Source organism: Oncorhynchus clarkii, chromosome 2, assembly GCF_045791955.1.
Source record: "Oncorhynchus clarkii lewisi isolate Uvic-CL-2024 chromosome 2, UVic_Ocla_1.0, whole genome shotgun sequence".
In the NCBI taxonomy this organism is placed as follows: domain Eukaryota; kingdom Metazoa; phylum Chordata; class Actinopteri; order Salmoniformes; family Salmonidae; genus Oncorhynchus; species Oncorhynchus clarkii.
Genome location: NC_092148.1, coordinates 35641499 through 35667085, shown reverse-complemented (window position 1 = coordinate 35667085; position 25587 = coordinate 35641499). Strand labels below are relative to the sequence as shown.

Below are 25587 nucleotides of genomic sequence, written 5' to 3'. Positions count from 1 at the left end.
ACTCACTGGCTGTCTCCTCAACAGAAACATTAACAGCATTTTAATGGTTCAATGTCTCTTATGATCCTAGTTGTCAAGATAAAAGCATATGGTGCTGAAAAGAAGGAGGGGGTGGATATACATGTTTTTTTTTTTTTATTCTCACATCTAAAATGGATATAATAATAATAAAGGCATGATGTTAGCAATTTGTCTGTCTTTACATCGTATACATGCATTGTTGTCCCACCCAGTCTGGTCTCCTTCCAAATCAATGCTGGGTAATCAGAGAGGACACAAAGTCACATACACAGACAACTGTCATGGTGAGGCCTCCCTCGGGCAGGTTAGGTTGAATCTCTCTCCCTATCTCCAAAGATGAGCAAAAAAAGACTATATAAAATAATACAAATACTTAGCTATATTGTATGCTACATTTTTTTTAAACAATTATATTATTTTATCCCCCTTGCTAGAATAATGACACTTAGCCTTTTTCTAAAATGCTTTATGAGATTGGAGAACACATTAAGAGGGATCTTTAGACCATTTTCTCCATACAGAATCTTTCCAGATCCTGGATATCCTTCCTCTGTGCTTTATGGACTGCCCTCTTCAATTCAAATCACAGTTTTTCATTAGGGTTCCAGTCCGGAGACTGAGATGGCCATTGCAACATTTTGTGGTCAATTAACCATTTCTTTATGGATTTTGATATGTGCTTGGGGCTATGGTCTTGCTGGAAGATCCACTTGAGGCCAACATTCAGCCTCCTGACAGAGGCAACCAGGTTTTTGGTTAAAATGTCCCGGTACTGGGTAAAGTTCTTGATGCCATTGACCTTAACAAGGGCCCCAGGACCAGTGGAACCAACATGGACCCATAACATCAAAGATCCCATCTTTTACAATAGGTATGGGGTTCTTTTCTTATTATGCTTCTTTATTTCAACGCTAAACCGACCACTGGTGCGTGTTGCCAAAGAGCTCTATTTTCATGTCACCTGACCATACCACCAGTTCCAATCAAAGTGCCAATGCTGTTAAGCAAACTCCAGGCGTTTACATTTGTTCAATGACATGAACATAGAGCTCTTTGGCCATGCACACCAGCGGTGGGCTTTGCTTTGAAAGAAAGATTGGCACCCTTGTACTTTTGACCTGAACGCATTTCCTCTTCACCTCTCCACCAGACCACAGCCCGCTCTATAAATCTCACATCAGTTCATTTTCAGTTCCTCTCTGTCGCTCACAACAGTTACGATGGCATCTCTGTCTGTGTCAAACAACAAATTCTCACTGAATCTCTTCGAGAAGATCAGTGAGAGGAACAGCGAAGGAAACATCTTCTCTCCTCTGCTTTGGCTATGGTATTCCTTGAGGCCAAGGGCAATCCTGTTACACAGATATCAGAGGCGCTGCACCTCCACAAAGCTGATGGTGACATCCATGATGGGTTAAAAAAAAACTCCTGCCTGAGTTGAACAAAGACAAACCCCATACACACTGAGCCTGGCCAACCGCCAGTTTGAAGGGGCCAGGGGCAATATTGCCGCACGGATGTTAGAGACCGTGCCCCGCCACAAAGCTGAGGTGTTCAGAAAACTCCTGTCTGGTCCCCGTACGCACTACCCCCTATGCACTGAACCTGGCAAAGCCTTTACAAAAGCTTTTCTCTGTGAAACTAGGAAGTACTACGGTGGCAGGTTAGAGTCTGTCAACTTTGAGTCAAATGCAGAGGCAGCTAGGGTTAATATTAACTGGGTGGATAAAAAGACAGAGGGAAAACTCCAGGACCGGTTGCAAAAGGGAGCTGTCAACAACCAAAACTCGTTGGTGAATGCCATTTATTGCAAGTGAGGCAAGGAGTTCAAGGAGAGATCCACCAGAGAAGATCAGTTCAAGGTGAGAAGAAATTAGAGTAAACCAGTGAAAATTATGTATCAGGAGAGCATGTTCTGCTTGACCTTAATCCCTGAGGTCAACTGCTAGATTCTGGAGTGATCTGAGCATGATTCCAGAAGAGATAGAGGACAAACTGGGCTGGAGAAGCTGGAGAGGGAGCTCATGTATGATACGTTTGTTGCATGGACCAGGTGGGACATATGCACTTCCCCAGATTGAAGATGGAGAAGACCTGCGACCTAAAAGCAGTTCTGGTCAGCATGGGCATGATGGACTCCTTTGAAGAGTTCAGGAGCAATTTCTCAGGTACGTCACCCAACACCCACCCAACAACCTGGAGATGCCTTTGTAGAGGTGAATGAGGAAGGCACCGAAGGCTGCAGCTGCCACAAGGCGGTCTCCCTGATCAGTAATGTTAAATATACGTACCTTAAAAGCAGACCACCCCTTTCTGTTCTTCATGCGCCACAACAATACTCAAAACATCCTCTTCTGTGGCAGGTACTGCTCCCCTTAAAGTGATGCTACAGAGGTTTTGTATAAACGGGCCCCCAAAATTTTGCACAATTGTGTGTAACGTCATTCATTTCATATATGTTACGTCCTGCAAAAAAAAGATATGTTACGAATTCCAATTCATACAATTGGACTTTGCAATGCTTAAGGGTGATCGTCCTTGTAAACAACGTTGTCATTTGTAATAATTATGTTAATTTATGTAATCTCGGTTAACCCAGAAGTAAAATATTGTGTAATTTGGTCAGCTGCATGATTAACTTCTGGGCCAAAACGTGTTAGAAGTTGAGAGTTTCGGCAAAGACGAAGGCCTAGATTCAATAAGATCAAGCGCTAACCGGCAATAGCCAACACCCGCATAGCTGATGTTTTGGCAGTGTAAGAGGTGGAACTGTGTTGGAATTGTCAAATTGGCAAGGAGCTGCTCTTGTGATCATTGTCACGAAGCCACACCCACCCCACTTGCGTTGGAAGTTCAGAACGTGAAAGTGTACGCTATATAGAAATAATGATGCTGAAAATCATTAAATGTGATCATGACGATTTCTATCAGCCTAATCGAGGTGTAGATACAAATTCACATTCCAGTGTTCGGACTTGTAAACATGGTTGTATGGCATTTCTCTTAATTAAAGTGACTCGGTGCAGCCAATGGCAATGTCTGCTTTAGGTATAACGCTGGGAGCCGCTTCTGGATTTGACAGCTCAAAAGCAGTCCCACCACCTCCGACACTGTCAAAACATCATCTATGCGGATTTCGGCTAAAGAGAATCTAAATATATTTCTCCCAAAGCCAAAGCAACCCCCCTCCCATGTGCAAAGCACTTGAATTGAAGCAGTTTAAGCACTGCCTTCGCCCAATCCTAAAACATCCTAATAACAAAAAAGCAGAACTTCTGCTGCTTGTCATCTCAAGCATCCCATTCAGTTCCAACTGATTCTTTGGTCTACACGCAGAATCTGCCTACAAGAGATTATACTGTTATTTTACGTTTGCAGAATTGTTTAATAATGTAATTATGTTGCATAACAATGTCAGTAATCTGAATTTGAACATTTTTTGTTTGTTTAATTTGTGTCTGAAAAAAACTACAAAAGGTTTGGCAACCTACAGAAACATGTATTATATATCATAAAATCATATATAGCCCATTTCTGGCTGTGGTAACTAGTGAAAACCATAAATTGAACATCAAAGGAACCCCACCTTTCTGAAAAAACTATAGCTTGGACAGAGGGAAATTTCCAACAGTGACATCACTGACCCCATGCACTGCATTTTCACGCAAGTGTGCCAACAAGATCTGACCTGTGCAGGCTCAGATATTTTCATTTCACATGATCCTTTCCCGCCTAGTTCCAGCAACTATGATGGATCCGTAACCAGGCCAAGCTTGGTTTGGTTCGGCTCAGTAGTGTGAAAGCTCTCATTATGCCATGCTTAGATATTTGCTTGTTAGACCAGCAGTAACCACAATAGTTCAACATCATCTGTTGGGAGAGTTCACATCTGCTCCTTCCTTGTTTACGGTTAAAAAAAAATTGACTTCAGAACTTTTCATTTAAGAGGCAATCATTTCATCCAGACTTTTTACTTCTAGATTCATCTGGCCTGGCTCTTGCAAAACAAATACAAGCTAAACTAATTGCTGAGGATCCCCTACGGATGCATTAGGATTATAGTAGAGCATGACAGCGAAAAATCAAGCCGCTGCATCGAGCAGAAAGTCTCCATGAATCACGTCTTGTCTGGGGGGGGGGGGGGCAGGCAGCAGCGGTGGTAGTGGCGGATCAGTAATCATCGGGGAGGCAGTCCAAATGAATACTTCACCGGCAGCCGCCTCGTTCTCCATCATTAGGGCACATTACAGGGCCACAATATACATCATTAAACTCGGGCACAAACAATTTATTAAAAGGCAATTAAGGAGACAAGAGTATGTCACTTCTCCCTGTAGTATTAATAGGCAGTAAAACGGCAGAGGCTTAAGGCTAATGCTGAACTTCCAGTCAACCTGACTAATGGCCTCTAGTTGTTCCAAAAACACAAGATGACCCTATGCCTGGCTACCCAAACTCCTTGCTCTGGCCTAATGCTTTGCCACACCCACAGACATTAGTTTCTTCTCTGCAATGAGTCTGGATCTGAGTAACTCCATGACAATTTCTAGAACGGACATTCTAACCGTTCTGATTGGTCCCAGAAACCGATGGGCTGAGCAAAGAGCCAGAACACACGTGTGTAAAGCCTATGGGTAAATGGGTGAAAATGTGTCAATGGCTTGGTTACTCCGATTGGTTAGAGGTGATCCAATCACTGATTACTTTGTTTGGTACAACACCCCTCAATTTGACATCATCACAAACGACTTCAATGACGGCAATCTCAGACTGAAGTTCGTAGCAAACGAAAGAGCATCGGCAAAAAAATTCAGTTTGAGTCGTAAGGCAAGAAGACTCTACCCCTACCCTTCAATATAGTTATTTCTGTTGAGTCACCGCTCATGATAAGGCACCTCAGAAAAAAGGGTTCTACATCAAACCTTTTTCATGTAAAGAAACTAGTCATTTTAGGGTTCGTTGTTGGGTGAAAAGGTTCTACCTGGATCCAAGAAGAATTATCCTACAAGGGACAAGCCAGAGAACACTGTATGGCACCTTTCTATTTAAAGAGTGATCAAAACAAGGTGGTGTAATGTCAGCACATTGTACACTATGAGCCATAAATACAAGGCAATCAAACCTGGCATTTCAATGGATATACAGTTGGGGATAAATATGTAGTCTCAGTCATCAACCTTCTGTTTATTTAAAATTAAAGCACCCAGTTTTGTCGTAGTAGAGGTGCAAACTTTTTTCAATACTTTAGAGCGGTTATTTGCCAGCGAGTCTTGATGACACCACACCTGACATTCACACTTAGTTAAGGGTACATTACTAAAGTTTTTACAAATGGCACAAAGTTTGACCACACACACACATCCAAAACTAACTGGGAAAGGTCAATCACTGCAAAAAAGAGTAGGTCCACATAAATAAATGCCTTTAAATAAAAGTAGCATTACAATGTGAAAATTGTGGTGACTTTGGTCAACTAGTGACCGGACAAAGGAGAGGAACTAGATTTGTGTAGCAGGATGACAGATTGTGTGCGTTTGTTGTGTGTGTGTTCGTTGTACGAGTGTTAACATTAATATGTTTTTTAATAGTTTGCCTCTGCAGGTTACTTTAGTGATTTGAGTGTGACCAGACCACGTTTCCACAGATAAAAGAAAATGTAACCAAAAAAGCAGACATTCACATAACTGCCACTTAATAAAAAGGGAATTGAAAGATGGAGATAAGATTCTGTTTAAAATAAATATGGCTTTGCATGTGTCAATCAAGATGACAGATATGCATGGGTTTCTTCACTGGTCAAATAAAGCTATAGTGAGGGACCTGGGATTTGCTAGTAACTTTGGTAGAGGGCAGGAAGCAAAGCATTACAAATCACTGACACACATGGACACCACATTCAGTCATGAATATAAGGCACAAAAATACTTCACATACTAGCTAGCATGTGCTCAAAATGAAACTTCAGGTTTTGCATAAAGGTAGATTCAGCTATACAAATTTCAGTAGCTGCATATCAGGCCGATATCCACAACAACAAAGATAGTGAAGAGAGGGGATAAGAGAGGCTAATCTACTCCGCAGTAGTTGCCCCTCGACTATCACATTTGCAGGAGAGTGAAACGACCTCCCATGCACATGCGAAGATGCTCTGTATGGGAATGTGGGTGCTCACAAGTACAGCCTATTGTATAGCGTTTATTCCTCAATAGCTTTGTTTCAGTTTAAAGGAAATGCTTCATAGCATTGGAGATGTGCAATAATATACTACAATATCAATAAATAATTAAGGAAAGTGATATAATTTTACAATCATACAATTTGCACAATATTCAACATCAAATACACCCCAAAAATGTTTTGTCTCAGTATCAGTGCCAAATGTAAATTTTTATGAACTCCCATATTTTTTGTTGTCTCAGAACAAACTGTGGCAGTGGAAATCAAACAGGACTCAAATGTTTCGCTGACAAAAATAAATAAAACAAATTAAAACAATATAAACAAAATAAAAACCCTGAGATTTCAGATTCAGATGCAACATTGAGGTCACCCATTTTACTAAATGCGTCACAGGGTGGTGGGGGGTGGCAGATGACAAGCAGCCACCAGATGTGTCAGTTACCGGCTGACCAATGATGAAATCTAGCGGCTTTGGCAGCCGTGACCCTGATTTCAACCAGTTTTACTCTTAAGACTCTTTCTTGCATTCAGCGGCTGAGGTGTTCAGCTGATGCTTAGGGCACCACAACACTCCTAACCATTCAGTCCACATTACAATAGGCCTCAGTGCTCTCAGCCATCAGGCCCATTCATTCTACCCACTGGAAATCCAGTAGTATTCTACCCTGCTAGTCTAAATTAGCACCTCCCCCTGGTGTCCCTGTGTCACTGCCCCTGTGTGAGGGTGGGGCTGAGTGAGGTCACTGGGTAAAGCTCTTCTTGATGGCCACGTTAGGGAAGAGTCCGCAGAGCTCTTGGACGATGCGGGCGTCCACCTGCGAGCAGAAGGACACGTCCAGGAGGAGGAGCTTAGGACACGCCTGCAGCAGCTTCCTCAGGGAAGAGGAGCTTACCATCCGGGTGCCTGTCAATCAACAACACAAACATACCACAGGAGTGAGCAACATTAATGTGACCACTCAAATACATAGATTAATCAGATAGGCAATTACAGACAAATAATAGTGAATACTGTGTTTTAAACGCTCCAAGTAAAATACGATATCAAATATCGGGTGTGAACATAAAATGACTTTATATAAACTTGTGTGAGACCAAGAGAAAGAGATATAGATTAAGAAAGAAAGGGGGAGGTAGTACCCACCCAATATGTCGAGGTGCTGCAGTGCGGGGCAGTTGGCAGCCAGCTCCTCAATGTCCGAGTCGCACACGGTGCGGTTGGCGGTGAGGAAGAGCTTCCTCAGGCACGGCAGGTTGCGGGCCAGGTGCTGGAAGCAGCCCGAGCTGCTCTGCAGTGTGGCGCACCAGCCCAGGTCCAACTCCTCCAGTAGTCTGCACCCTGCAGCCAGCTCGGCCAGGCCGCGCTCCGTCAGGTTTCTGCAGCGCCACAGGTCCAGGGAGCGCAGTGAGCGGCAGCGGACAGCCAGCATGCTGGCCACCACGTCATAGTCGTCTATCTGAAAGGAGAACATAGGGGTGATGACCTCAGGGCTGTCAGCTAACATAGAATAACTGAATCAATTGTCATGATTCTTGATTGTGGTTAGGAGTTAAGCTGATCCTAGAAATGTCTATCTAAGTGCATTTGTGGGGGGAATCTTACCATCACACAGCTCCCCAGGTTGAGGTGTCTCAGCTCAATGCAGAACGTTAGGATGCTCAACATGGCTGTTTGCTGCAGCAGCATAAACAAAGCGAGAGAGAGAAAATGTCACGAAGTTGAGTTAAGTTTCTATCAACTCACACAAAATATGATGATTGCACCCCTTTTTGTACACACACAGTAAAATGAGACTCAGGAATGTGTGTCAAAGGTGTCACTTCAAAAAGTACAATAAAACAGGTCTACCCCATGTTATTCAATATCTCTCCAAGATGACTTGGTCTGGCAAACACACAACAACAGTATTAGGGTAGTAGAACATTTAAAAACGTAAATGAATACATTTGCTTATCACCTATCCACCATTGCAAGACAGGGATAGAGGTGAGATTTCAATGTGGAACTGTCAACATGCCACTGAATGGCAATTGAGGGTGCGTGACGTGTACTTTAGCAAATATCTCGAACGTGTACGTGTGTGTGTATATGTTGTGGTCTCTTTCTTTACCTTTTGACAGTCTGAGAACTATTTAATTATACCAGCGACAGCTTAATGACAGACAACAGGGCTGGATGACACATAGGACTGCAGACACACACACAGCCTGCTCAGTCTGCCTGCAGTAAACAACCTGAAAGCCTAGACCTCAACCTCACTGCACTGGAAAGACTATGGTATGGTGTCTGCCTTAGGAAAAGGCTGAAACATGAAAACAACACTCAGAAATGCTCTGTAAGGTTGTGTAGCAAGCCTGGGCGAGAACAATGACCCGAGCTCTGAGTTCATTACAAATGATGACAGCAGAGAATTAGTCCTACGTAAACCACAATGATGCCATCCACAGGTCATGCATCTAATAGGAAACTCAACTACCTCTTAACCCATTCACACCGCCAATATACCCATGTGCATTAGCCTAAAAATAAGGCAGAACTTGTGTTACAACATTGTCTGAGCATATGCAACTCAGCAAACGCTTTTAACCAAAGTGACAACGCAGTGAGTGCATACATTTTTAGTGTGTGATCTCTGTGGGAAATGAATCCACAACCTTAGCGCCGGCATCATGCTTAAGTTATGGGTGCCCCAAGGATCGATACTCGGCCCACTACTGTTTACAATCTATATAAAATAACATCGGTAATGCTGAAAAATGCAGATGAAACAATGTTCCATTGAACCATCGGTTGGCCAAGCCTTTTCACACTTGAAGTCTGATTATAAGCACTGCGGAGGACACTATTGGATCTAAAGCTAGTACTAAATTCAAACAAAACACGTGCTTTTGTAGAACAGGAGAGAAATGCTGTTTAATGGCATGAAGTCTTCATAGAAGTGTGGAGGCAATTCTTCTATGGTTGGATTTTTAGTAGGCTACTTTGAAGCAGGGTAAGACTTTCCTCGTTACAGGGAAGTAAAACTTTCAGGTTTCAAACAATTGGCACAACGGTCTAAGGCACTGCATCTCAGTGCTAGAGGCATCACCCTGGTTCGAATCCAGGCTGTATCACAACCGGCCGTGATTGGGAGTCACATAGAGCGGAGCACAATTGGCCTAGCATCGTCCGGGTTAGGGTTTGGCTTCATTGTAAATAGGAATTTGTTCTTAACTAGTTAAATAAAGGTTAACAAAAAAAACGTAAATGTAAAAAAAAAAATACAGCCTCATGCTTACATTGCAAAGTGGTGAGTGACGCGCTAGTAGCCTGCCTACCGTTGACTATATCCAATGCACTCGAATGGCAAATGGGAGGCTTGCTTTAATTACGAGTTGAGAAATACAAATTGTAACTCTTTTTAAAGTGTGGCCATCAAAACAGTTAACAATTCTAAATACAATCGTGTGCTATTTGTTACGCAATGACTGGGCTTATAAAAAGATGTTTCACTCCAGTAGGCTACCAGCTTTTTGAGGAGCTGCTCTCGAGCTGTCTGACAGTTGACAGGCCATTCCGCTCCTCAGACTAGGCTCTGTATGATGTACGCGTGTGATAAGTAAGATGCATGATTATGGCTAACGAAAATACACACTTGCCAATTTAATTCCAGTAAATTATGCAAATTAACCTACAGACCGATAAGCATGACCGGTCAAATGCATTTTTGGTGGCTAACCGATTAGCATCCCTATTTAGCATACAGTGCCTTCAGAAAGTATTCACACCCCATTGCTTTTTTCAAATTTTGTGTTACAACCTGAATTTAAAATGTATTACATTTAGATTTTTTGTCATAATACGCCATAATGTCAAAGTGGAATGTTTTTCAAAATGTTTACAAATTATAATTAAAAATTAAAAGCTGCAAGGTCTGGAGTCAATAAGTATTCAACCCCTTTGTTCATGGCAAGCCAAAATAAGTTCAGGAGTAAACATTTGCTTAACAAATCACAAATTGCATGGTGTGCAATAGTGTTTAACCCTTTAAACCCCAATATAAATTCTAGAATGCTGCTGTAGATTACTGACAATTTTCAAGATAAAGCTCATTCTCACACATTTCAAACAAACGGACATAGCTCCAAAACAAAGAACAAAATGACAATTACAAGTTAACTTATTATCGAATAGGTTGGGCTCTTTAAAACTATGACACCACATTCATGTCAATGGGAATAACACTCATTTTGTCTTCCATTGTGTAAAGACACTATCAAAAAACGATTAACACAACAAAAAACCCTAGAGTTTTACATTTCAGTACATCTGACTAAATTACTCACTTAAAAATGTACCAAGCACAACCCATACTTATAAATATTATTTACATATGAATAAATCAAATGATCCAAAATGTGATCAGAGGACAATATCCAGAAACTATTTCAAAACACACACACAAAGTAGTCCATTTGATTGACAATGATTCTTACTTCTGTAACAATGTAGAAATGCAAACAACTATTCAGAGCCGGAACTATTAGATAGAGACGGAAAAAGAGAATATACAAAACACAACAACTGTTCAGAGACAAAAGACTTGTAGGACAAATTCATATTTCACACTGTCACTTTAGCGTTTGCATTTAGCCTACAACATGGAACTTCTAGATGAATGGCCCCATCCTGCAAAGTGGCATAGACCACCCAAAAGGAGGTTTCTACATATCTCCCATTTTTTACACTGCGTCCACTCTGGATGCACACCAAACACCCACTCTTGTGCCCTTCAAACTTCACCTGCTTTCAAATGAGTTACATCTTGGTCCACACACCCTGGTGCCACACCCGTCTCCCCTCTTCCTGCCACTGTAGCAATATCAAAGTGAATGCACAAGCAGCATTTTGAATGCCTTCAGGGACCAGCGCCTGTGTTTTCTGGGAAGGGGCCTTTGCAGTATCCCCCATAAAATGTACGCTTATGATGGCAATGTTGAGCATCCCCCAAAACACATACGTCCACCATTTTCTACCTGTGCGTCCAACATTGTAATAGATGGTCAACCCCGCCCACGTTCTTGTTGTAATCCATTACAAGCTCTGGAACAGATAGAAGTTCCTACTACTTTTAAAAACAACTCCAAAACCCATGCCACTGTCACTTTAGGCCCAGGCTGTGTGGTACAAGGGTGAATGTTGGGACATAAGGCAGACACACCCTCTCGGGTGTGCCCCCTCTCCCTCTACTATTGTCTCCCTCCTCTTCACAACTCCTATTCCTCCCTGCCTTTTACTGCTGAGCCCTGACTCTCCACATCACTTCCTTCACTTTCACTGACCTGGAGGAACAGTAACAGAGGGAGAGGAGAGGAGCAACAAATAGGATACCATTGTAGTCAGGAACATAATCTCGCTTCCCGTCTCGCTTTTCCTTCCTCTACACACACACTCTTCCTAATAAGGGGTGTCCATAATAAATTGTGTGATAAAGTTAGCAACACGCCTCCCATTCCACACATGCACGCACACACACTCTCTCTCTCCTCCAAATCAACTCCTGCTTTCTTGCCTGAGACGAACTACAAAGTTCACCAATGTTAGGCGATTTGTTAGAAGCTGGGACAGTTTCCAAATGAACTGCATCGGTAGAAACGGGGCAAAACAAGCAGCGTGTTAGCTGGCTATCTGCACCTAGCAAACCATAACCTAAGACCGACAGATAAACACAATTTACTCTAGCCTTCATTGCAGTGGCTAGTTAGCAGGTTGTCTGTAGTGGTGAAAGTGACAGCTGAGGTTGACGTTTCGTGAGCGCCGTCCAAATGTACCGCTACACACAACTTTTCTTGCCTGACAGATTAACTAATTAGCTATAGCAAGCAGTTTCTGTATAATTACATTGGTAGAAACAAGAGAAAACAAGCAACTAGTTAGTTGACTATATACAGCTAACGTTAAACACTGCAACTATTTCCATGAGACAGAGAGCAATCATTCGAGCTTGACCACTGGCACGGATGTGCAACCAAATTATGATTTACTAATCTGTGAGCTATTCCCCAAGTTCCACAGCATCAAACATTGAAGACACCAAACTGCTGTTTACTTATTTCACTCACCTCGACATCATCACTTTTCGAAGTGCAAGGACGTGTGCGAATCACCAACCAACATAGATAAAGCCTCTTTCACAGTGAAAAGTCATGTCTGCTTCTGCGATGTCATATTCAGTAATGAAGTTTTTTTTTTAAAGTCAAAATGACAGCATACCCTGTTTCCGGTTGATGACAACAGCCACGGCAATATGACAACAGGTTGTTAGAAAGTTCATTTTTCAATATTGACAGAGATATTGTTAGAAAAACAAGGCCGTTCGTGGCGTTACAGTAATTTAAAGAAAGGCCGTTGACGGCCGCTTGGGTTGTAAAAGTTAATATGATTTTTGAAAGACTACCTCATCTCTGTACCCCAAACATACAGATTGTAAGGTCCCTCAGTTGAGCACTGAATTTCAAGCACAGATTCTACCACAAAGACCAGGGAGGCTTTCCAATACCTCACAAAGAAGGGCACTTATTGGTAGATGGGTAAAAGAAAAAGAAAAAAAGCAGACAGTGAATATCCCTTTGACCATGGTGAAGTTACTCATTACACTTTGGATGGTGTATCAATACACCCAGTCACTACAAAGATACAGGCGTCCTTCCTAACTCAGTTGCCGGAGAGGAAGGAAACCACGAGGCCAATGGTGACTTTAAAACAGTTAACGTTAGAGTTGAATGGCTGTGATAGGAGAAAACTGAGGATGGATCAACAACATTGTAGTTACGCCACAATACTAACCTAATTGACAGAGTGCAAAGAAGGAAGCCTGTACAGAATAAATATATTCCAAAACAAGCTTCCTGTTTGCAACAAGGCACTACTATAATACTGCAAAAAATGTAGCAAAGCAATTCACTTTTTGTTCTGAATACAAAGTGTTGTGTTTGGGGCAAATCCAATACAACACATTACTGAGTACCACTCTCCATATTTTCAAACATAGTGGTGGTATGCTTGTAATCATTAAGGACTGGGGAGTCTTTCAGGATAAAAAAAATCTAATGGAACGAACGGAGCTAAGCAACAGGCAAAATCAGTGAAGACAGTGAATGTGGCAGTTACAGTTTTGACTTAAATCTACTTGAAAATATATGGCAAGACCTGAAAATGGTTGTCTAGCAATGATCAACAACCAATTTGACATGGCTTGAAGATTATTGAAAGGAACAAATGGGCAAATGTTGCACAATACAGGTGTGGAAAGTGCTTAGATATTTACCTAGGAAGGCTCACAGCTGTAATCATTGCCAAAAAGTATTGACTCAGGGGTGTGAATACTTATATAAATGAGATATTTCTGTATTTGATTTTGAATACATTTGCAAAAAGTTTTCACTGTCATTATGGGGTATTGTGTGTAGATGGGTGATTTTTTATTTAATCAATTTTGAATTCAGGCTGTAACAACAAAATCTGGAATAAGTCCAGGGTTCCATTCAGAAGGCACTGTACCTCTATCTTTGTGCGGTAGAGCACTAGCCGGCGCAGTTGGGTGAGCTTGGAGATGTGTGTAAAGGCCTGGGGGTGGAGGCGGTCGCACGAGGACAGGTTGAGCTCCTGCAGCCCGGGACACGTCTGGGAGATGACCTCCAGACACGGTTCACTCAGGAAGTGACAACACGACAGCTCCAGACACACCAGGCTCCCGCCACATGCCTTCATGAAGCTGAGGGGGAGGAGGGGGAGGAAGTCAGACCTGTGTTGTGGCAACACAATATTAACAGGGAAGTTCCGGATTTGACAACTTTATGTTAGTTTCAGTCTCAAGATTTATTAGTTGCATATACGGGATACACATGGTATACACCGTCCAACTAAAAAATGCTTACTTGCAGGTTCCTTCTCGACAATGCAACAACAATAAATAGTAAAAGGTAAGAATATGAACATAAAGTAAATGGCTCAGGAGAATAAAGATTTTAGCACAAGTAAAATACAGAAAGGTACAATTTATAGTCCAATATTTACACAGATGGCTCCTCACCCTGAAATCAACAGAAGTAATGGGCACACACATGCCACACTGAAGACGGAGACCAATGAACCACAAATGTCCAGATCCTCTAGCCCCCCAATCCCATAACTCACCTGCTGAAGCCAGTGAGGGTGAGGGCTCCGCGGTTGCCGGTCCAGGAGAGGTTGAGTCTCTGGAGCAGGGTGCAGCGGCCCTGCAGGTGGCCCAGGGAGGTGTCACTGAGGCGAGCCCAGTATGGCTGCAGGCTCAGCTGGATGTACTGGAGGGGGTCACAGCAGTGCTGGTGGAGTAGCTTACAGGTCTGGGTTAGGCGACAAAGGTCGGGCAGGGTCAGGTGGCTGACTATCAGCTGGATCAACTGCAGGGGGAGAGGGAGGGAGAGATAATTACAGAAAGAGAATAAGAGAGAAGGGAGGATGGTGGGAGAGGGGGGTAGAGGGAGAGAGAAAGATAAATAATGGAGGAAGAGAGAGGGATAAGGAAAGCAAGAAAGAAAACAAGACAAATGTAAACAGACGGGATGATGTCAGGAAGAGCAGATTAATATAAAAAAGTGTATGTGGCACACACACACAAAGCAATATTCTTGTGGCAGTAAATCTGCTTGTTTGTGCAATATGGATGTGTGCTTCTCTCAGTAAGACAGAGGTAGAGAGAGAATAGATGTGTGTATGTGTGCAGTGAATAAACAATACCCTGTTGAACACAGTGTATCAGCAAGCAGATAATAGCTATATTGTATTACACACACACACTGGTTTGGAGAGTAGTACATAAAACCAAGAGAATAGCCAGTGTTTTTAAGCTTGTCTTAGACAATATGACATGTCTTTATGACATGAAAATTACTAAGCATAATATCAAATATCTCCATGGGTCCAAGCCAGTATGTTTAGGTCTATTGGAGATATATTTTGTCCAATTAAGTCCACGCAAAGTGCAAAAACTGCCCAAGATATCCTAAGCATAAACATTTTCAGTAGATAGGACTACACTCAAAGCTGCAATATGTCACTTTTTGGGCGACCCGACCGAATTCACATAAAAAAATCTATATCACATGTTATAGATCTGTCATTCTCATTAAAAGCAAGTATAAGAAGCATTATATCTGTTCTATGTGTGCTATTTCTATGCTTCCATTAAGTTTCACTTCTGCATATTTTACTTTCAGTTTTGTACACCAGTTTCAAACAGCTGAATATACAATATTTTTGGTTATGGAAAATATTTTTCATAGCGGTTTAGATGGTACAATGATTCTCTACACTGTACTTGCTTGTTTTAGTCACAAACTGAAATCAGGCGAACTATTCACATTTTTGCAACCAGGAAATGGCGGAGCGATTTCTGCATAGTCCATCTTTAAAACCAAAGCGAGAATTGTTTGAAAAACAGCATCTTGCAATTGTCCTGCAACTATTGCTGTTTCGTGGACAGAAAATGCAGCCAGCAGCCATATACGAGTGTTGTAGTATATGTGAGTGTCTAATAGCGTATACTCCCTACCTCGTAGGGCAGTTTATCGAAGTACCCATTCCCCAGGTTAATGTGCTTGCCATCCCCGGCCTGTCGGAAGGAGGCTCCCGGGTCAGACAGCTCCTCATCACTGTCACTCAGGTCACAGATGTCGATCCTGGGCATCTTATAAAGGGAGAGGATGGGCCTCTCTTTCTGGCCACGCAGGACGACGGCGTCCAGCTCTGTGTAGTACTTTAGCAGGGAGCTGTTGACCTCCACGCGGATCAAGTTGGTGGGGAAGTTCAGCTGCTTGATGCTGGGGGAGAACTGCCTGGCCTGGGGGGTCAGCACCTTGGTGGGCTCCTCAGCCCACAACACCTCCCACCTGGGGACAGACAGAGGTACACCTCTCAGGAGGTACACACGCACTCACCACTCTTTAATCTGAGACATTCAGGGCAGTTTTCCCATACACATATTATGCCTAGTCCTGAACTAATAAAACGTGCTCAATGGAGAATCTAAGTGAAAGTGCTTCTTATTCCGAGACTAGGCTTAATCTGTGTCCGGGAAACCAGCCCATAGAGTACAAACACAAATTTTGTTGTGGTCCCCTGTAGCTCAGTTACTAGAGCATGGCGATTGCAACGCCAGGCATGGGCTAGAGTCCCAGGACTACCCATTTGTAAAAAATAACATAAACAATGTGCACCCATGACTTTAAAAAAGGTCCAATGCAGCCGTTTTAATCTCAATATCAAATCATTTATGGGTAACAATTAAGAACCTTACTGTGATTACTTTTGACAATTTTAATTGATAACAAACAAAATAGCTTCTTAGCAAAGAGCAGTTTCTCAAGCAATAATTTTTCTAGGACTGTCAGAGTGGTCTGAGTGGAGAGGGGGAAACTGAAAACTAGCTGTTATTGGCAGAGAGGTTTGGAACTCTATCTTATTGGTCTATTAACTAATTAATAGAAAAACTCCATTCCACAATTGAGAGCATCTTGACTGGCTGCATCCTTGCTTGGTTTGACAACTGCACCTCCCTCGATCGCATGGCACTACAGAGGGTGGTGCGGACAGCCCAGTACATCACTGGGGCCGAGCTCCCTGCCATCCAGGACCTCTATATCAGACCGTGTGAAAGGAAGGCGCGGATAATTGTTAAAGAATCCAGGCACCCAAGCCATAGACTGTTCTCTCTGTTTCCACACGGCAACTGGTACCGGAGCAACAAGTATGACACCAACAGGCTCCTGAACAGCTTCTATCACCAAGCCATAAGACTGCTAAACAGATAACAAAATGGCTACATGGACTATCTGCATTGAACCTTGTATTACATTTTTATTTTTGCACAGACTATGCACACACTCACTCTATGCCCAATCAGTCCTTAATTTGCTCACACACACAAATACTGACTGTAAACACACAAACGCTAGTCTGTTACATATCCTGATGCCTAAAACTCCAATTAAACGGTGTCTCAAATAGCCGCCTGTCCCTTTTAATAGCCGGGCATCGGCACAAATTTCAGCACATAAACGCCTGTTTCAAATAAACGCTGGGTGTAAATGAATTGTTTGAGGTTACCATGGACACAGCTTTGATATTCCTACAGTCATGTGCATTAAAAACATTCTTTAAAAATGCTGTCATCGTTGCTAGCCATGGCGCCACCAAAAAGAAAACACGGCTTGTGATTACCGGTACCGCTCTCCATGGTGCTGAATGGCGAAATTGGGGTGTATGATAGGCAGCTTAGTCTTTGCAAGTCTGACCTGCGATAGATTTGTTATTATAATGGTCACAACAAACAATGTGGTAGTCTTTTCAAAATTGTATTGAGCAAGCGCTGTGTGCATTAAGGAAATAGACGACTGACTCAAATAGAAGCCTGTCTCATAATACGCACCGGTTGTATTGAGAGATTGAAGTAAACGAACACCCCGGCTATTAACTTAAGTTTTACGGTATATTTTTTTTTTAAACCTTCATTTTACCAGGTAAGTTGACTGAGAACACATTCTCATTTACAGCAACGACCTGGGGAATAGTTACAGGGGAGAGGAGGGGGGATGAACGAGCCAATTGTAAGCTGGGGATGATTAGGTGACCGTGATGGTATGTGGGCCAGATTGGGAATTTAGCCAGGACACCAGGGTGAACACCTCTACTCTTACGATAATTGTCATGGGATCTTTAGTGACCATAGAGTGTCAGGACACCCGTTTAACATCCCATTTGAAAGACCCGAATCACTGCCCTGGGGCATTGGGATCTTTTTTTTTTAGACCAGAGGAAAGGGTGCCTCCTACTGGCCCTCCAACACCACTTCCAGCAGCATCTGGTCTCCCATCCAGGGACCTACCTGGACCAACCCTGCTTAGCTTCAGAAGCAAGCCAGCAGTGGGATGGAGGGTGGTATATAGGGAAGGTGTGAAAGTGGCTATGGATGAAAAGCAGAGATTTCACAATAGAAGATTTGTCAAACTACATTTCTACAACCCGAGTCCCACACCACCACCTTACCTGACGTCTGTGGGAGGGTTCTGAGAGAAGGGGTTGAGGGAGCAGGCCATGATCTGGACAATGGCCCCCGGGTGGTAGGTCTCCAGCACCTCCACAGCTGTGGGGTAGACGGGCTCCTCAAAGGCCAGCTCGATGTAGTCCTGGCTATGGAAGGCCTTGGGCGTGCGGCGGAAGGGCAGAGGTGCGCTGGCACACTGCTCCCACCACGTCCCGTAGGCCCTGAACACGGCCGTCTGGGTGAAGTCCCCAGAGCTGGGGTAGACGTTGGGCATGCCGGCCAGGTTCCACATGGTGTACGACATGCTGTTCTCACTGCCGTAGTGGGAGCTGAAGTCCAGAACCTCTATAGGATAGGATAAGGTTAGTCCATCTGATCCCAATCCACAAGACAAAAGCACACAAACACACATTTTGGGAGGAGCACAGTGTCAGCTCCAGTGCAGCACACCTGGAGCTATTTTAAGGGGTTGGACTAAGTGCCTTTCTCAAGGGCACAATAGCAGGTGAAAGATTATACCTTTGGCATACTGTTCCACCTCCACGCTGATGGGCAGGGTGGCCCGCTGGCCTGACTCCACGGCCCGCCTACTGGTCAGCGCCTCACCCCGAGTTCCGCTCCTGGACCGGCGCCGCAGACAGATATAGTAAAACATGCTCAGAAGGGTTAGCATAGGGAACAGTGGGTCAGGGGAGCAGTGGGCTGGGTGTGGCTTGTGGGAAGAGGCCCCAGAAGCCCGCCTGGCTCGGGAGGTCGTGCTCAACACAGCGCAGGCTACAGGCCCAGCCACATACAGGACCTGTGGGTTAGGGAAAGAGACAAAAAGACACACAAGGCAAGAGTTAGAAAAGCAAGACAGAAAAAGATTCCCCATTAATCTTCAAGTGCTAGTAGTAAAACCTTGGGCATATTCTTTTTTTTCTTGACAAATTCATCACAAATAAGCCAATGTATCTGTCTAAGTAATGGATCGAAGTCAACTTTATAGCTTGCTATCACAATAATAGATTTAATTAAAAACAAAATGTTTCTTGCTCATGATGTTATTGAGTTCTTGACCTCACAATAAGCCAGATTCAAGTAACTTCCACTGTGGTTCTGAAACTTGAAGCATTGTGGCACAATCAATAATTGCATAATTCATTTCAATCTTCATTTGAACAAGAGGGCTTTGTGTTGGAGCCTATTTCTTCCTATTTAAGAAATAAAAGGTAGGCCTACCTGTTTGACAGACAGATTTAGGCAATAGGCTGATATGTCCATAGATTTGGTTGTTCAATTACTCCACCCACCATGCACTCTTTAAATAGCCTACCTCCATGTCAGTGAAGGGCTGTTAAGTTAAATCCAAGACTCAAATTGAGGGGGTATGAGAGGGTGCCATAAGCCTGCCTTTTATTAAAGAAAATGTCAAAAAGCAGAGGCCGTCTTTGTCGTCTTAAAACCGTGCCTTCGGAAAGTACTTTTCCCACGTTGTTAGGTTACAGCCTTATTCTAAAATTGATTGGGGGAAAAAAACAATGACAAAGAAACAGGTTAAGACATTTTCTCAAATTTATAAAAAAATAAATTTAAAAAAAATGAAAATATCACATTTACATAAGTATTCAGACCCTTTACTCAGTACTTTGTTGAAGCCTTGAGTCTTCTTGGGTATGACGCTACAAGCTTGGCACATCTGTATTTGGAGAGTATCTCCCATTTCTTTTCTGCAGATCCTCTTAAGCTCTGTCAGGTTTGATGGGGATGCACAGCTATTTTCAGGTCTCTCCAGAGATGTTCGATCGGGTTCAAGTTCAGGCTCTGGCTGGGCCACTCAAAGACTTGTCCCGAAGCCACTCCCGCATTGTCTTGGCTGTGTGCTTAGGGTCATTGTCCTGTTGGAAGGTAAACCTTCGCCCTAGTCGGAAGTCCCGAGCACTCTGGAGCAGGTTTTCATCAAGGATCTCTCTGTACTTTGCTCCGCTCATCTTTGCCTCAATCCTGAGAATCTTGCTTCTCATGGTCAGAGTCTTTAGGTGACTTTTGGCAAACTCCAAGTGGGCTGTCATGTGCCTTTTACTGAGGTGGGGCTTCCGTCTGGTCACTCTACCATAAAGGCCTGATCGGTGGAGTGCTGCAGAGATGGATGTCCTTCTGGAAGGTTCTCCCATCTCCACAGAGGAACTCTGGAGTTCTGTCAGAGTGACCATCGGGTTCTTGGTCACCTCCCTGACCAAGGCCCTTCTCCCCCGATTGCTCAGTTTGGCCGGGCAGCCAGCTCTAGGAAGAGTCGGAGGCCACTGTGTCCTTGGGGACATTCAATGCTGCAGACATGTTTTGGTACCCTTCCCCAGATCTGTGCCTCGACATAATCCTGTCTAAGAGGTCTACGGACAATTCCTTCGACCTCATGGCTTGGTTTTTGCTCTGTCAACTGTGGGACCTTATATAGGTAGGTGTGTGCCCTTCCAAATCATGTCCAATCAATTGAATTTACCACAGGTGGACACCAATCAAGTTGTAGAACCATCTCAAGGAAGACAGGATGCACCTGAGCTCAAAGGGTCTGATTACTACTGTAAATAAGGTATCCGTTTTTGTATTTTTAATACATTTCTAAAAATCTGTTTTTGCGTCGTAATTATGGGCTATTGTGTGTAGATTGCTGAGGATTTTTAAATTGAATCCATTTAAGAATAAGGGCAGTAACGTAACAAAATGTGGAAAAAGTGAAGGGGTCTGAATACTTTCCGAAGGCACTGTATAACAGCGTTTTGGTCCGCAATGTTTTATGCTGGAAACAAGCTGTAAAATACAGAGGAATGACGTGACTCGGATGCATATGGGAATATCATTGTTTAGTTGACATTCAGAGGCTGAGCTAAAAAGCCTTCTATAGCCAAAGAAACAAAAACTAGACTTTACTTGGGAAGTAATCTAATTGTCACCATCAATTGATTAAGCTACTCACTTTTTGTACAATAAAATATGTTTAAACCCAGACAGTTTTAGGGAAACACTTGTAACCTTCTCTCATTGGGTTAAGCCATGGAAGAAAAGTAGCCAGCAGTTAAAACATACATTTTTATGCGTGAGTAGGCATACTCTGTCTGCGTAGGCCTAACTTTTGAAAGTACCAAGCTCAGATTCCTAATGAAGTCTCAGATTTAATTATTAACATGGACAGTTTCGTTGCAAACAAGACACACTGATTTGGCATGCAATTCCACATCATTCTGTGTAATTTTATACCACACAATTTACAGAAACTATCCCTGTTAATTAAATCTGAGGCGTAATTAGGAATCTGAGCTTGGTACTTGCAAAAGTTAGGCCTGCCCAGACAGAGTATGCTTACCCACGCAGACAAATGTAAGCCAGCAAATACGATGATAGATTCATCCAATGTTTTTACTATAAATGAGATCTTTCCACACCTACTCTTCTCCACAGTGAACCCACAACCTTCTGGCTCGCAGCCCTGAGCATTATCAACATTTCTGCATTGACATGTAACGCCAACAGGACAAAAAATTCAAAGAAGTGAAGGCAAATGGTAGACATGTTCTCTGCTATCCATATTGTTTTAATTATTATTTGGGGTTTAGGGGAGGGTCACTTGTTTTTCAAAGCATTCAGGGAGGATTTAGGTTAAATATATTTTGCTTGAGGGAGGGCCATCCATTTTCATTTCAGAGGTCAGACTTTCTCCATGTAACCCTTAAGATAACATTTACTCCCTAAACTATTCTCTACCTTAGCAGTATGTATGTTTTTTGGTTTGCTGTCTGTTTCTTCACAACAAACAGATGTTTGCTACAGTACCACTCTGCCACACAGTGGAGAAAATGGGCTAACTCTCCTTGATAACTAGTCCTGATTATGTCACTTTGGTTGGAGGTAAGTAGCAAATGGCTCAAGGAGAGGGATATACTACAAAGCAAGATCAATGAGTTAGCCAGCTAACTTGTCTAAATATTCTGAAAAAAACATTTACATTTTATTTTTTAAGATGAGCTTGAAATAGGCATGGTCTGATTGACCCAACAACCAAAAACATATTTCTTAGTTTAGCTTTTCTAATGAACCAAATAGCTGGCTTAATTATTGATTCTGTGGTCCTGTGTCGCCAGTTGGTAGAGCATGGTGCTTGCAACATCAGGACTGTGGGTTCTACAGGGACCAGTATGAAGAAAACACATTCTGAAAATGTATGCACTCACTACTAGAAATCACTCTGGATAAGAGTGTCTGCTAAATGACTAAAATGCTAAATGTAGTACACCCCTCAGTTTTTGGTCAGATAGCACACAAAACACTCCCCAATGAGATCACACCACTCATGTTATTATCGAAGTTCCCACTGTAGTTTCAGTGTTACACAAAAACGCCTAGCCTAGGCTTAATGTTACATGTCTAAAATGAGGAAGAACTGCTGTCGTACTTCCTGCCTAACCATTCGGTTTTCCAATAACACAATCTTCCTCTTTGGTTTAGGGCCTAGGCTATATCAATGTCATAAAGCAATCATAAATTATAGCCTGCTCCACCACATGAATTTAGTCTCAAACCAACAGATTGGAAAGCAAGTTTCCTTGCAAAGACACTGGCAAAATAATAAAAACATTTCAGCACCAGATAGATAATACCTCCAAAAAGTAAAATTATTGTATTATTGATAAACAATACTTAAAAGTTGAGCTGAAACATCAAAGCTTTAGATGTTCCTTCACAGATGTTTGTCAAATTATCTTTCCTCTACTTCCCTCTCCGTGGGCCTACCCCAACCCCATACAATTTTTGTAGCTAGAATCCCTTTAGTTTCCACAAATTCTTGACATAGCTAGCTAAGCTAACCCTACCCCAAACATCTGTCAACTAGCGACAGAACATGCCATTGCAGCAATGCCAGATATAGCTTGTTACGTCGACGTCGTTGTTGTTGTTGTTGTTACGTTAATTAGTTGTTCTTGTGATGTACTATAGCTAGCTAATGAGAAACCATGGAACACACATTAACGTTAATCACCCAGGAATGTGGCTAGGTTAGCTGTGATTATCTGGACATATGGTGGACCAAAAATAAACCAGTTTCAGCTAAAATTGATGCAAATGCTCACTTAATCTAATATTCAGAAGACATGATAATGTGACGTTTGTAACTGAATAACATGTAAGTGGATATTGTAGCCAGATAGCTAACGTTAGCTAGCATGATTTGTCTAGCTAGCAAACGACCAACTACTGTGGCAGACTCAATAATAAAAACAAACATAACAAGGTTTAATATGTACTTACGTTAACCGTAGATCAAACTAAGCATTCATATAGCAAGACTGTCTTTGTTCCATATCTGAGATTATTTTAGCAGAAATCCTAAAACGGCAGACTTTTGTTCTCACTTCTGTTTACATCGAGTATTAATGCCTATGAAGCAGAGCATTGTGGGAATTATAGTCTTTTGTACTGGAAATATATTTATTCTGGTTGTGTGTGTGATTATAATCAGGAATGTAAAAAAGTGTGAATAAAACATTTGTCTGTCAGAATTGACTGAGAATGTAGTGATGTGACATTTATCCTCTCCTAACAGAGCACTCTCCTGCCACAACCTGCCTCTGACCTCTCAAGGCAGAGGGACTGCATTGTTGGCTGTCCCTCACTCACTCACACACACATACACACACACACACACACACACACACACACACACACACACACACACACACACACACACACACACACACAGAGATAAAAAAATATATATATAGATATATATATATATATAGAGAGAGAGAGAGAGAGAGAGAGAGAGAGAGAGAGAGAGAGAGAGAGATTAATGGATGCTTATGGTCATGTCTTGGCTAGCATTTGCATAGATGAATGACTTGTCCAGTCACTTTGTCTCTCTGGTGCATTGAGGCCCTATTGTCACCACAAAAGAGCAGTGGGTCTCTACGGAACCCTCAGCAGCCAATCACAAGCCAAGCTCTCATTAGCAGGCGTCCTTTGTGGGTGAAGAGAGCCGATTAATTACCTTTGACTAACAGAGCTGCATTTCTCTCTTTCTATCAATTTGAACCTTTTGGGTTTTTTTTGTAAAAAAAAATACATCATTTTCATGAACATCAAAAACGTTTTTTATCTTTGAAGCTTTGATTTCAATTCAAATAGCCAAATATATTTGGCATGATAAATTAATTGACATGATTAGCATATTTTTCTTGTCAGACAAAAATTAGAAAGGAGAACAATTCAATGCGTTCAATTATATTATATGTTAAAAATTGTAATAATTTCCTTTGATTATTTCTTATCCCTAGAATAGGCTTTGAGACTGCTGCGGTCATTGGACACTGGCTGAGGTACATTACCAAGACACTGGAACAGAGGAGAGTATCAGAGGAGAAGCTGGTGTCCATCCAGCTGCAGAGTTAACGAGAGAGGAGGGGGATGATTTGGAGCCAGCAGGCACCGGGGCTGCCAGTTCTGTGATTGACAGTTCCTCTAGGCATCACCGCCGCCTAGCCTGTCTACTGTCAGGCCTTTGTTCCGGCCCACTGTGCACACATGCATATACACATGGGTGAGCACACACAAATGCAAATGACCACACACACATAGACACAAACACAAAAAAAAGTTCATTTCTGTCCCTGTGCTTTGCCCCAGCTGTCAGAAGCTTAGTTAAATAATGAATCTGCCCCTCTCTTGCCTCTGTGGAGAGGCTAAAGAGGGGGTCAGACTAACCTAATGTAAAATACTGGCTTGCTTAGCGAGTACCACTTCCTCCCGATTCGGCCAATACCTGGCGCAAACTCGGGACCTCTGCCTTACTAGAACATGTAATCACCCTCCTGAAGCGTCTTACCGGTCGGTGCCACACTTCAAGCTGGCTATTCGCTGGGGCAAGTGGGGACACTTCAAGCTGAGGACAAAGTTTCACACATCCACATGTGCTACATTCACCCCTCAAACTTACTCAACAGCGACCCCAGCGTTGAGCTGAGCGCAACTGTAGGTTTGGGTCACGGCACCATTGTAAAGGACGTCACGCTGCTTGCTTAGTGAGTACAACCTCCCGATTCGGCCCCACATTCTGGGGGGGGGGGGGGGGGGGGGGGTTGTCGGGGGAGGTTCTCTTCTGCACTGTTCAACCAATCCAGTAAATGTCGAGGAGAAGTTCAGAGAGAGTGTAGCCTTGTTATCGTCCAAAAGCGGAAGTCGCATCACAGGCTTCCTTCCATTTCCCCTGGAAACCGACAGACAGTAGAGAGAGAAGCCACTCTGCATTGTTATAGCCATGCTCAACCTCCCAGGCAGCCTTAGTCAAGCCACATGG

At 42.8% G+C, this 25587-nt stretch overlaps 1 protein-coding gene and 1 pseudogene across 1 annotated transcript; one reads left to right on the top strand and one right to left on the bottom strand.

Moving 5' to 3' along the window:
• Positions 1-1241: 1241 nt before the first annotated feature.
• LOC139381097 (serpin B6-like) lies at positions 1242-2400 on the top strand (annotated as a pseudogene).
• Positions 2401-5190: 2790 nt separating this feature from the next.
• On the bottom strand, positions 5191-23693 carry LOC139367177 (F-box/LRR-repeat protein 4-like). Its single transcript, XM_071105315.1, has 9 exons — positions 23544-23693; positions 18783-19062; positions 18266-18608; positions 15774-16110; positions 14378-14622; positions 13742-13955; positions 7805-7876; positions 7346-7658; positions 5191-7105 (listed from the first exon to the last, which is right to left on the bottom strand). Exons 2-9 carry the CDS (start codon positions 18934-18936, stop codon positions 6942-6944), a joined length of 1842 nt encoding a protein of 613 aa, XP_070961416.1. The 5' UTR covers positions 18937-19062; positions 23544-23693; the 3' UTR covers positions 5191-6941.
• Between the last annotated feature and the right edge of the window lie 1894 nt (positions 23694-25587).

What these genes read in the sequence shown, in the direction of transcription:
- LOC139367177 (XM_071105315.1), bottom strand. Translation starts at nt 18,936, where the DNA reads ATGCTAACCCTTCTGAGCATGTTTTACTATATCTGTCTGCGGCGCCGG. An exon ending in ACCCTCACTGGCTTCAGCAG is followed by an intron (nt 13,956 to 14,377) that starts GTGAGTTATGGG and finishes CCTCCCCCTCAG; the next exon opens with CTTCATGAAGGCATGTGGCG. An exon ending in ACCTGGGGAGCTGTGTGATG is followed by an intron (nt 7,659 to 7,804) that starts GTAAGATTCCCC and finishes TTCTCCTTTCAG; the next exon opens with ATAGACGACTATGACGTGGT.